Source organism: Mesoplodon densirostris, chromosome 7, assembly GCF_025265405.1.
Source record: "Mesoplodon densirostris isolate mMesDen1 chromosome 7, mMesDen1 primary haplotype, whole genome shotgun sequence".
NCBI classification, from domain to species: domain Eukaryota; kingdom Metazoa; phylum Chordata; class Mammalia; order Artiodactyla; family Ziphiidae; genus Mesoplodon; species Mesoplodon densirostris.
The window spans coordinates 64,370,497-64,383,406 of record NC_082667.1 but is presented as its reverse complement, the minus strand read 5'-3'; the positions used below and the strand labels follow the sequence as shown (position 1 = coordinate 64,383,406).

Here is a 12,910-nt window from a genome sequence, read left to right as displayed (position 1 = left end):
CTCGGGCCCTTTCTCTCTGCCATTGCCTCTGCCGGGAATCTTCTTTCCTCAGCTCTTCACTTGGCTGCTGGCTCTTTCTCATTCTTCATTCCCCGATCAAATAGGAGATCTTTCTAGATACTCTAAAGTAGCCCCAGCCACCCACTTATCTCTGTCATATCGCCCTGTTTCTTTCCTTTGTGGCACCCTCTGAAATTTTGTTTGTTGATTATCTCACTCTGCTGACCAGAATGCACAGGGACAGGGACGTTGTCCACTTGGTTTTCTATTGGTAGCCCAGCACATGCCAGGTGCCGCATAGAAAGTGCTAGTTTGGCATATATTGAAGGAATAAATGATGACTCAGCCCACACCCAGACCTCTCTGTGAGAAATGGGAGTGGGGTCAGGGTTGGGTTGCTGAGAAGCATGCCAGTTGGGCAAATGCCACCTAGGACTCTCGGGGGAGGAGATATTTGTCAGCTACCCACCACCAGCCCCAAGTTCCATGCCTTCTCTTATCTCTCTCTCCCCATATTCCTCTTCCTTGCAGCTGGACCGACCCACCAAGCAGATGCGGGAGGCAGAGGAGAGGCTCAAGGCCATTCCCCAGTTTTGCTTCCCTGATGCCAAGGACTGGCTTCCTGTGTCAGAGTACAGCAGGTGAGGCCTGGCCTGGCATAGCCTCCTTTACCCCCATAACAGTGGGCAGCTGACTCTGGCCCACCCTAGTCCCAGCCTCCTCTCCTACCGCAGCCTGGTCTTTCACCCCCTCCCTGGGCGGTCCCTCTTCTTGGGGGCTGTTTCCTGGGTCCTCTGATATTTCCCTGATGCCAGACTTCTCCCTGTTCCAGTGAGACGTTCTCTTTCATGCTGACGGGGGAAGATGGCAGCAGACGCTTTGGCTACTGCAGGCGCTTACTAGTAAGTAGGGCCATTCAGTCCTCAGGGACTGGGCCACAGTGTTTGTATGTGTGTACGCTCTTCTTTAACTTGAGCTGGTAGAAACTCAAGTTGTTCTATGTTCTGCTTCCTTGTATGCTGCCTGAGGCCACACACACACAGACACACACACACAGACACACACACGTACACACACACACACACACCACACGAAGCACTCCCTGGGATGGCAGGACTTAAAGTGGCCCCTCTGATTGGGCCCCAGGATCTAAGATAATCTACAATATTGGATCACTTTCTACTGGGCTGTCCTATGTTTTTAGCTCTTCTATACTTTTACTTTTTGTTCATTTACTTTGGGCTTACAGGCTCAGATTGCTGATCCCGATTGCAGGATCACATCAACCCAGCAGTATGTGTGTGTGCATCAGATTGGGGTGGAGGCCAACCTTCCTCACCCCCATACCTGGCCAACCTGATGTGCATCCTGTCCATGGTCTGGTAGGGCTGGAGGCTGAGCAGGGACAGAGCAGTACCTTCTATGGGATTCTGGGAGAGATGCCTTGAACTCAAGGGAAAGGGAGGGTTTTGAAAATATAAGCCATTGATGTGGAGAGAGAAGCACTACACCACCCCTCTTCTCATTAGTCCTGGGAAATAGATTGAGGTAAAGATAAAGAGGGTCCTGTCACACACTCCCCTGGGGCTCACCAGGGGTATTGTTGGCTTGGCTTGTTGACAGAGTTTAGGGTTCCCAGGCCTTAGTGGGAGAAGGGGCAAGATGAGGGGGATCTTCGGCAAAGGTGATGTATAGTAGGGACTCCAGGTGAAGGATTCTGGGCTGTTCATTCATTCATTCAGAAACATGTAGCATACACCTGCTGAGGCTTAGGCAGCATATGCTAAAGGCTCATAAAGATGAGTTAGACATGGCACCTATCTTCAAGGAACTTCAGATAGTCCAGTAGAGGAGGTAGGACTTTCAATGTAGAAGGCAGGGCAAAGGAAATGAACTGTGATTTGGGATCTGTTTATGTTCCAGGCTAGATGCTTTAAGTATGTCATTTTCTTTATTACTCATAATAGCCCATGAGGCATTGGGTTGGCCGAAAAGTTTGTTTGGGTTTTTCCATAGCATCATATGGAAAAACCCGAACCAACTGTTTGGCCAAGCCAGTATTATTATATACGTTCTTCAGATTAAGAAATGGAGACTCAGAGGTAGAATGACTTGCCCAGGATCATACAGCCAGTCAGGGCCAGAGCCAGGTTGACTCCAAGTCCTTTAACACCAAGTCTGGTAGTCCTGGATCTCCCCAAAGGGTAGTCTGGGGAGAAGGAGTACTTGGAGATAGAATGCCTGGTGAGCGGGGCTAAGGGAAGGTAGAGCAGTACAGATGCCAGGTGGGGAGCCAGGCAGCTTCACCCGGGCCTGGGGGGTGGGGTAGCGTTCCAAAGGCTGCCTTTGCAGGAGCAGAGATGGAGCAGCGCTGCTCCTTTGCAGCGGGCCTGCTGCCCCCAGGGAAGAGCATGTTTGTCCTGGCGTGCTCAGAGAGGGCCTGGGCTGGGTCCCCGCCAAGGGGGCTGGCACTAGCTCGGCATTCCTGCAGATTGGACACAATGATTCTAACCCAAATCCCACATACTTGTTTTAATCACTTGGGGCTTTAGGGGAGGCGGGGGAGAGGGAAGAAGAGAGGAGTGAGTTTCAGGCCTAATATGGACAAAAACAGATTCTGCCTTCTCTTTAGATCTGTGCTGTGTGGCCAGCAGGTTTGGAGACTGAAAGAGCCCATCTGCATTTGCTTAGCAGCCTGCACGAGGGGCCAGCACCTGCTGCTCTGTTCCCTCCCCGCTCAGCCTTGCTGGGCACTCCAGGCCTCTGAGCCAGAGGTAGCCACAGAGCCCTGCCAGCCCCTGGCTGGAGAAGTCAACTCCTGTGGACTCGCTCCAGCCTGCATCTGGGGGCTCCAGGCCTGGGGAGCTCTCAGTGCACATCTCCTTCAGCTGCCTACCTTCTAAATCCCCCTTTTACTTTGTTCTCCTCTGCTCTGGACACGCCTCTGCCCAGTCTCTTTGTGTTTCTTTCCCTTCCTTTCTGTCGGAAGGCAGCATACTTTAGAGGTAATACAGCAAATCAGAGGCAGAAACAGACTCCTCGTTCCGTGACTTCTAAATACATGACCTTGGACAATGGCTTAATAATTTTGAACTCAGTTTCCTCATCAATAAAAGGGGGATAATCATGCCTATCTAACAAGTTTTTGGAAAGTTCCAAGCCCAGGACTCAGATACGGTAAATATTCAATAAATAGTAGTTTGCTTCTCTTATCTGGTGTCAGTTTGCTTTCCTAGAATGGGGATAGATCAAGGAAAGGAGAAAAGAGCAACTGAGAAAAGGAATGTTTTGCAGAATGTCCCCTCTGGGAGGCAGAAGACCGCCTGGCTTGCTCCTAAGGATGTACACAAGTCCCTCCCTTACCACTGGGGGCCTGGGGATTTAGGGATATAAATCCACACATCACCCTATAGCCTCTGCCAAACCGCTTCGTCCTTTGCCAGCCCCCATCAGTGTCCTCCTGGGGGGGAAGGGCGGAGCCTGTGTAGAGCTTGGCAGGAGTCTGGCACCTTGGGCTGGAAGGCCCAGCAGAGGCTGAAGCCTGCCCCCAAAGAGTGGCAGCCCTTTCCTTGGGGGCCTGGTTGAGTAGAGGTTTAGAAGAGGCCCAGAGTCTTCCCTAGAAGACTGGTTCTTAGTCCTCAGTTCCCAAGGAAAAGGAGTCAGATATAGTAATCATGCGTTCTCTGTGTCTGTGTCTCTCTCCTCCTTGTCCTGGCCCAGCCAAGTGGGAAAGGGCCTCGGTTGCCAGAGGTATACTGTGTCATCAGCCGCCTTGGCTGCTTCGGCTTGTTTTCCAAGGTAAGTGGGCTCTGGCTTACTTCCCTCCCCCTTCCCCCAGCTGACAGCTCCCACAGGAGTATCTGCATGCGGCTTAGATGAGAAAACCACCTGTGTGCGTGTGAGAGGGTGAGAGAAGGCGAGGATGCAAGGGCAAGCGCAAGCGAGCTCTCCGACTCCCTCCCCATCTACCAGCTCCTGCACCCGCAGTGTCTGCTACTGTCACAGCTCACCCTGGGCCATGGGCGGAGCTGAGTCCTTGGGGACAGAGGCCCTGTGGGAAGCCAGGTGCCCAGGAACCCAACCTCCAGTGGTATGTCCTCTGCCCAGCGACTCAGATCTTGGAGTCTGAGGCAAGGACTAGTTAGGGAGCAGAGCCGACACCGAGTGGCCCGGGAGACGGGAAGGGTAGGGTGTGACGCTCCCGGCGAGATAGTCCGCCGTCTCCCAGCTTTCGGCCCGGGCTGGTCAGATGCCGGGCTGCCCTCTTCTCTGCCCAGGAGGTAGGGGAGGGTGGCGCCCTGACACCCTTCCTCTTTGGGCTGCTGGCGGTGGGCACAGGTCCTAGATGAGGTGGAGCGCCGGCGTGGGATCTCCGCCGCTTTGGTCTATCCCTTCATGAGAAGTCTCATGGAATCACCCTTCCCTGCCCCAGGGAAGACCATCAAAGTGAAGACATTCCTGCCGGGGGCTGGCAACGAGGTAGGGATTTCTGCTGCCTCTTCTCTCAGACCATGGACTGGGGCTGGCGTGGGGCCTGCTGAGCCAAGGCTCAGTCTCTGGGGGTGCCGAGCACGGCCCCTTCCTTGCTCAGCACATTTGTACACCTCACCAACAGGGACTAAAAAGAGTGAATGACAGAACTGTAATTGTTGCTCAACTCTCTGCAGCTTCTAGGGACCTTCCCTGACCTGTTTGGACTAAACTGCAGGCCACCTCTTATTCCTTCATCAAATGTTGACAGAATATGTGCTCTCTCACAGTCAGGGTTCCTGCAGAGTCATATAGTTAAAGAGGGGCACAGCTCGGTCCTTGTGGAGTTCATAGTCTAGTGGGAGAGACAGACACTAAATAAATACTTGTACATAGAAACAGATAACCCCTAAAAGTGTTAGGTGCCAAGTGAAAGCACAGAGTGAGAGTGTGTAACAGGGGATGTGCTTTAGATTAGGGGCCAGGAAAGGCCTCCTCTGAGGAAGTGACATTTTACTGGGGACCCGATGGACGGGAGAGGATTATTCCAGGTAGAGGGACAGCATGCAAAGGCAAAAGTTGGGAAAGTGTGGATGCTTGCCAAGGAACGGAAAAAAAGGCCAGCATGGGGCTTCCCTGGTGGCGCAGTGGTTGAGAGTCCGCCTGCCGATGCAGGGGACACGGGTTCGTGCCCCGGTCCGGGAAGATCCCACATGCCGCGGAGCGGCTGGGCCCCTGAGCCATGGCCGCTGAGCCTGCGTGTCCGGAGCCTGTGCTCCGCAATGGGAGAGGCCACAACAGTGAGAGGCCCGCATAGCGAAAAAAAAAAAAAAAAAAAAGGCCAGCATGGTCGAAAAGGGGAGTGAGCAGGGTGGATAGACAGCAGGGCCAAATCACAGTGTACCTGTAGGCCGAGTTCAGGGTTTTGGAATGTCTCTAAAGCAGGGTTATAAGACCCGAGATATGATTTTAAAAGCTCACTCTGGCTGCTATGTAGATTATGGACTGGAGTGAAAACAGGGAGACCAGCTTGGATATGTTGCAGTAGTACAGGCAAGAGATGATCGGAGTTTGGATTAAGGTGTGGAGGAAAAGATGAAGAGAATAGATGGGTTTGAGATGTGCTTTAGAATTAGGGTCAATAGCACATTGTGTGTGATTGGAAATAGGGAATAGTGTTAGGGAGATTTGAAGGTGAATTCCCAGTTTTCTGGCTTGAGCAACAGGTCAGCGGATGGAGCACCTGAGGGAGGAGGAGGCTTGTGAGGAGGAAGAGTTTGACTTCATGCACATTACATTCACGATGCCTATAAGACACCCCAGAGAAGATGTTTAGCAGCAAACAGTGTAGACAGGGAAGAGAAGATAGTCCCGAGGGCCTCCAGCATTTAGAGGGCCTGCAGCAGAGGAGCAGCAGCCCTGAAAACAGAGACAGGAGGAGTCCCAGGAAGCCAAGGAAGGGGCCTCTCAGAAAGGAAGGAGGGATCAGGCGAGGTCAGGATGAGGTGTGGTGGGAAGCCTTGAGTTTCAGAAACGGGGGGGGGGGGGTCAGGGGGCTGAGAAGCTTGAGTAGAGAGAGTTGAGAAGTGAATGGGGTTGAGAAGGGGGAATAGCCTGTAGAGACAGCTTTTAAGAGGCTTGGCTGTGGGGAGAAATGGGGAAGGGGCAGTGGTTGAAGGGTAACGTGGAGCCAGGGGAGAGTCTGTTGAAGGTGGTTGTCTGGGTGCTGGTGGGAGTGGCCCATCAGAGGAAGAGGTTAAAGCAGTAGCAGAGGGAAGGGACAGTCAGACTGTCAGTGAGAAGGCAGGGCGGTGGGATCCAGGGAGAGACTGGCTTTTTAGGAGAGAAGGGTACTTCCTTGTGTAACGGCGAGGAAGGGCCATGGCTTGTAGATTCTGGATTCTCATCTGATGGCTTCAGTTTTCTCAAAATGGAAAAGAAGGTCATCCTCTGAGAGTGAGAGGTGGATGTTGGGTTTGAGGAGAGGGAAGAAGAAATAACTTAGTTGCTGCAGGGAGTGGAGAGGGTCTGACTAAAGAAACATTGGGTTTGCTGGGTTTGCAAATGCCATTTAAGGCCTTTCTTGTAGCATCTTTTCTCCCACGCTCTTTTGGACGGACTTCCTGCTTCATGCATGACCTGGGCGCAGGACCACCGACCCTACCCTGAGAGCTCAGTAGCATGCCTGGGAGTCAGTCCTTCAGGATGGGGCCCAGCCTGTTCACCAGCCTCGTCTCAACGCTCTGACTTGACTTGCTTACTGTCCCTGAACCCTGCTTCCTTTGGCCTAGTAGACACTTCCCTTCTTCTCTCCTTGGACAACCAAGTTAAGCATCTTGTGCTCTGAGCTGCTGCCCTGACCTCTCAGCACGCTCAGCGCCCTGTGCAGATGTTAATTACACCTTGCCCCTGTCCTGACACCAAGCTGGTGGGCTGTGATGGTTTAGGCTCATTCAGCCTCACTGGACTATGATCTCCTTGAGGGCAGGTGAATGAAGAGAGGCCCAGGTCCTGTGAGCTTCCTGTGTGAACTCTCACTCCTGGGAGGAGCCCGGACCCTTGGGGTAGTAGGAGTGGGGCGCTGACTGCACGCAGGCTCTCAGGAGGGAGGCTTGGGGGAGCTTCACTGTGACTTCTTCCGGGTGGGGCAAGGGCAGGAGGGGTGCAGAGGCCTCTGGCATGATTGTGGTAAGGGATCCCTTCAGTGCACATTCACTGAGCACTTTGGGTGTACCCCACATCCTGCTAATCACTGGGCCTTCTGGGGCTTCACCATCTGGTGGGAGAGACAGAGTGTAAACAGAACCCTATAAAAGAGACACATCCTTAGGGCAACTTGTGCCCATGTGGCTACTTCCCTTGGGCCCAGAGCGATGACTACTGAGCTAGGAGTTAGAACTTCACTTGTTTAGACTCTGAGGAACAAATGAGATAAGGCAGGGTAAAGCCCCTTGAGGAGGGCTCTGATACCATAGGGCTAAAAGAGGGGTGCGTTTTCCCTCCTGGTTCTCAGGAGACCTACACATCTGTGCTGCCCACATACGCTGAGGAAGCAAGGGGAAGACTAGGCAGGCCCGGGTGAGAGCTGCTTTGGCCTGGGCTGAGCGTCAGCAGTTCCTCCTGTTCTCATTGCTAGGGTCAGTTGCCACCCTCCACCCTCATGACTGCCCCCAGGGAAGTGGTCCCTGCGCCACAGCACTGACCTTAGGAGTGGCCTTGCAACCTCTCCGGAGGGAAGATTGCTAGGTCTGGCCCTGATAAAGAGAGGCCTGCTTCCTGGCAAGGTTGTGGAATAGCCAGCCATTTCCCCGTGTTTCCCTTGTCCCTGGCACAGGGATTAGACAAGCCAATAGAGATAAGAGGCCAGGACAGAGCCTCTGGAAGGAAACTCTTCCTAGCAGGAAAGGGAGGGGGCATGGCAACAAGGACACGAGCACTGTCTGTCCAGAGGTGGGTGAGCAGAGCCGCGCGGAGGGGCAGCGATCAGCTGTGGGGCTGGGCAGCGCGGAGCCAAGGCCTTTCCTTGGGGCGACGGGCAGGAGGGCGGGGAGGGCAGTGCAGATGAAGCTGTGTGGCTCCCTCCCTCCCTCATCTGTAAGAGCAGCCAGCTCTCCTCCCCCCCTTTCCTGAGAGCCTGGCACATGGCTCCCCAGCTCCTTCCTTCCGGAGCCTCCCCCATGTTCAGTTAGCCCTGTTGCCCACAGGCTGGGCGTCTGAGTACTGTGGGGGCAGAGCTGTGGTCTGAATGGAGGAGGAGACTGGGTCTTACTGCACAGTGGGGTGGGTTAGAGGCCTTGGGAAGGGGAGCCAGCTTCCGGTCGCTTTGTGTAGGACCCAGGAGTGGCACCCACCTGATCTGCCGTGCCCTACTTGCCCCACTGTTCTCCTGCAGGTGTTAGAGCTGCGGCGGCCCATGGATTCCCGGCTGGAGCATGTGGACTTCGAGTGCCTTTTTACCTGCCTCAGCGTGCGCCAGCTTATCCGAATCTTTGCCTCACTGCTGCTGGAGCGCCGCGTCATTTTTGTAGCAGATAAGCTCAGGTAGGGCCCGGCAGGTGAGGTGAAGAAGGGGGGAAGGCACATGCACTAATTGATCCAATGTGATTTACGAGCCCTAGTATATGCCAGCCACTGTCGTATTTGTGCACGGAGCGTGTGTGTATGTGTATGTGTGCGTCTGTGTGTGGTGAGAGCAAGATCAAATGGAGAGGAAAGGTTAGCAAACCCGGGCAGAGAGGATGACTGAGGGAGCAGGGCTTGTGAGCACAGAAGATGGCAGGGTTGAGAACCCAATGGAGGACTTGGCTGGAGGGAAAAAGACAGACGCTGCTGCTTTTGCAACGGCCAAGATTGTAGAGGTACAAATCTATTTATATGGAGGAAGGTGAGAAAGTAAGAGTTCTAGCTGATGGCCACATTTCCTCTGGAGGGGGAGGCAAGGCCACTTCTGTGGGATGCTGAATTTTAAGAGAGCGATGAACTTTAGGAAGAGCCACAGTGAGGAAGGGGCAAGGGCACTGACTAGGGACAGTATGAAGAGTGCTGAGCCATCCAGTGAGGGGGCCAGTGACGGTGTCACCTGGAGAAGGCAACTGAATGGAGTGACCCAGGGCCAGGCATGTGGGGATTTGCAGAGAAGGACCAGGTGAGGGTCTTGAGAGTGCTGGGGGTGGGGAGAGTGGTTGTAGGAAGGTTGGCCAAACTAGGAAAGGGAGAAAGCAGCCCAGGGACTGGAGATGTCATTGAGGCAGGGGAGCTGGATTAAGAAGAATAAGAAAAGAGCTGAACAGATCACAAATCTTAGTCTGAAATGTTGGCATTTATGATTTTAGAGGCAGAGGAGGTCCAGATGGTTGTGGCCATGGGAGGGGGCAGCAGACATGTCACTGGACATGAGGTGTTCTGGAAGAGGCCGAGCTCTTCTAGGCAGCCCAGGTTTTTTTTTCCTCTTTAAAAGAGCGTCTTAGTCCATTCAGGCTGCTATAACAAAATACCACAGACTGGGTAGCTTATAAACAACAGAAATATATTTCTCACAGTTCTGGAGGCTGGAAGTCCAAGATCAGGGTGCCAGCCTGGTCACGTTCTGGTCAGGGCCCTCTTCCTAGTTCATAGCTGTCGGCATCTCTCTGTGTCCTCACATGCTGGAAGGGGGGTTCTTTTTTTATAAGAATACTGATCCCATTCATGAGGTCTCCACTCTCATGACCTAAGCACCTCCCAAAGGCCCTATGTCCTAATATCATCATATTTGGGGGTTAGGATTTCAACAAAGAATTTGAGGGGACACAAACATTCAGACCATAGCAAAGGGTATATGTAGGGGATGGGACAGGCAGGGAGAGGATGAGATCTCGGCAACACATTGTATAATTTTTCGTCAAAGAACCCATCACGGGGGGCAATAGTTTCTTTAGAGTGGTGGAATTTAGTCATTTAGACGTTTATTAAGCTATATGCAATAACATACGCTAGGCGCTGATATGAGAGGCAGAAAAGAAGAATCCTCTTCCTGGTTTGTCCCCCAATAAGCCCAGGATCCCTGGGGTCTTTCTTTTGTGTGCATGGGAGGGTCATGGGGAAATAGACTCCCAAATGCCCTCACAGGGCATTGGCGCAGGAACTCAGGGCCACCCTCAGCCCAGGAGAAGTAAAGAGGAGGAAAACCCAGAGCTTCTGGCTTTTCCAGAGAGAGCCAGGTTTAGAAAAGAAGATTGTCCCCCACTTCCCGTCACAGCCTCAGTGTTTCTGTACACCACAGTTCTGTGTGTGTCATGGGCCCGTCAGGCCTTGTGAAGGGACCAAGCCGGCAACCGGAACTAGCCAGGTATGGCAGCTCCCTGGGGCCCCGTCTGTGCCTTTCTGCCATCCGTGTTCACTGTCTGCCAGCAAAGCCCCTGCTACCCAGCTGTGAGGCTCTGGTCTGGTCAGACCTTGATGCCCCTAGCAGAGCCTGGACCCCGAGGTTTCTTTTCTTGAAGGTTCCGCTCCCTTACCCAGGACAGAGCCTCCTCTTGGCCACCCCCGTGGCCCCCAGCCTGGCTCCAACAGGGCTGTGAATACAGTGATTGTTTCCTGTGGCTTCAGCTGCCTCTGAACACACTCCTGGACCATTTGGGGAGGAAAACACCCCAGGGCCCTGATCTGGCCCAGCTCAGCATTCAAGTCCTGCCAATCTTGGGTCTTAGAAAAGATGTCTTCCCTGCTTGGGGTCTGGCTCTGACTGAAGAGGGGCAGAATAGGCAGCCCAGTGAGGGCACACAGGCCTGGACTGGGGTCAAGCCTCAGTAAATCCAGCCAGCTCTTGTTCCGTTGATCACATTTTAGGTTTTCCACAAGTCCTTGGTCCCTCTGGCCTAGTTCTGATGTCTGTGTAAGAGGGAGGGAGGGAGGGTGTGTGTGTGTGTGTGTGTGTGTGTGTGTGTGTGTGTGTGTGTGTGTGTGTGTGTGTGTGTGTGTGTGTGTGTGTGTGTGTGTGTGTGTGTGTGTGTGTGTGTGTGTGTGTGTGTGTGTGTGTGTGTGTGTGTGTCTCCACGCACACATACACAGGCTCTGCAGTGATCAGCCCTAAGGGTTGTACAAGCCTTCTGCCTCCCAAGTCCCAGGCCCACTGGAAGTCATTGTGGAGCTGTGTTTCCTTTGACCCTGGACAGCCCCTTTCCAGATCTTTTTCAGATGGCTCTCCTTGGGGTGTGGGGAGCTGCTGTCCCTAGGGGAAGGGCTCTCAGGGCCAGGATACCTGTATCTCTGCCTCAAGGCCCAGCAGTATTTTAGTCGTCCATGGGGTGGTAGGACAGCCAAGCAAGGCACTGGCTGCCAAAACGCTTGTGAACGTCCCCCGAGGTCCTTCTGGAAAAGAGGGGTTGTTTCTGTCATGGATTGGAACCATGTTCTCTGACAGGTGGGCATTAGTCATGAAAGGGTGAGAATCCCTGTTGGAGCTGATCAAGTGGAGCCCAGGGCTTTCATCGCTAATAGGTGGGGCCAATAGATGTGGAGAGACAGGGTGGGAAAGGCAGGCTTGAGAGTGAACTTGACTCTGGGCCTCTGTCTCCTCATATGTAATATGGCCCTTAGGGGAGTGCTTTCGACTCCTCTCCTGACGGGTGGATGGTTAAAGCCAGGTGTGTCTCCTGTGTTGACTGGTGACCCACACTATCCCTCAGCACTCACTTCTGTGCCTTCTAGTTAGCATCGGGGAGATTCTCCTTCCAGTCTCCCATTGGTCATTCTGCTTGGCCACCCAGCCCTGTGGTGCTGGAGGCCTGGAGCCCCCCTCTAGGCCAAGAGAAGGATGACCCCACTGAGACCTCTGGCTATATTTTGGAGCATGAGAGGACAGATGGGAGTGGTTAAGAATGGTGCCAGCCTCACCTCAGTCAGCGGTCCTCAGTCAGACCACTTTTTCCAATTAGGAGAGGGAGGAATGGATAGAGAGGAAGAATGGTAGAAGTAACACTGGGCTGGGAGACAGGAAATCTGGTTGTGTCCCAGGTGTGCCACTTATGAGCAGACTGACCCTGGGTATCAATGGCCCCAGCTGTAAAATGTGGACCTGATAAGATGACCTTCCAGCTGTAGGACCTTCCAGCTCTTACTATGAATTTGTGGTCAACCCTTGCTCAGGTTACCTTTGTACTCCCTGGCCTGAGCTGATACTCCCACACTAGGTCAGGCCCACCTGTGCATTTGGGTGGCTCTTGGGGGTGTGTATGTGTGTTCAAGTGTTGCTATGTACCTTTATGACTGTTCCTAGGTAGAGCGACCAAAGAGGGTAGCACCATTGTCCCTGAGGTCCCGAGCAGTGGCAGTGTGGAAGCTTTACCAGTCTGCAAGGTCAGACCCAGGCCCAAGGCTCCTTAGCATTTTTGTGGCACTGGGAGATTTAACATGAAAGTATGTCCTGAGCCTGGCCCAGCAGGCTGTACTGCCCCTTCCCCGAAGGTGCGGGCCTGGGCTCAGTGCTTTGTCTGTCTGTCTGTCTGCCAGTACCCTATCCAGCTGCTCCCATGCTGTGGTGGCCTTGCTCTACCCCTTCTCCTGGCAGCACACCTTCATTCCTGTCCTCCCGGCCTCCATGATTGACATCGTCTGCTGTCCCACCCCCTTCCTGGTTGGCCTGCTCTCCAGCTCCCTCCCCAAACTGAAGGAGCTGCCTGTGGAGGAGGTGGGCCACCTGGGGAGCCAGCGGTGGGCACGGGGTGGGGGTGGGGGTGGGGGTGGTTGGTGTGGAGGAAGGAAGGGACAGGAGGGACAGAAACCCCCAGGAGGGATGGGGTGGGGGGAGGCGGAGGCTGCTGGGATCTTCTCCTTTGTGTACCCAGCTCTTATCGTTTCTCCTTGGGAGGTCTTTCCCTGGCTGGAGTTATTCCTGTTATCTGACCCTGGGAATCCAGGAGGGCTGGAGGCCTGGGAAGGGCACTACAGGGATTCATATCCT

General features: G+C 53.7%; 1 protein-coding gene across 8 annotated transcripts in view; it reads left to right on the top strand.

The window, feature by feature from the left end:
- The window catches only part of DENND2B (DENN domain containing 2B), a 176,351-nt gene that overhangs the window by 158,984 nt on the left and 4,457 nt on the right, over positions 1–12,910 (top strand). For all 8 annotated transcript variants that reach the window (XM_060105683.1, XM_060105682.1, XM_060105681.1 and 5 more), the window contains 6 exons: positions 532–641; positions 833–902; positions 3,721–3,798; positions 4,339–4,479; positions 8,363–8,511; positions 12,460–12,637. In XM_060105683.1, the coding sequence (XP_059961666.1) occupies positions 532–641; positions 833–902; positions 3,721–3,798; positions 4,339–4,479; positions 8,363–8,511; positions 12,460–12,637 (726 nt within the window). The remainder of the gene's footprint in view (positions 1–531; positions 642–832; positions 903–3,720; positions 3,799–4,338; positions 4,480–8,362; positions 8,512–12,459; positions 12,638–12,910) is intronic.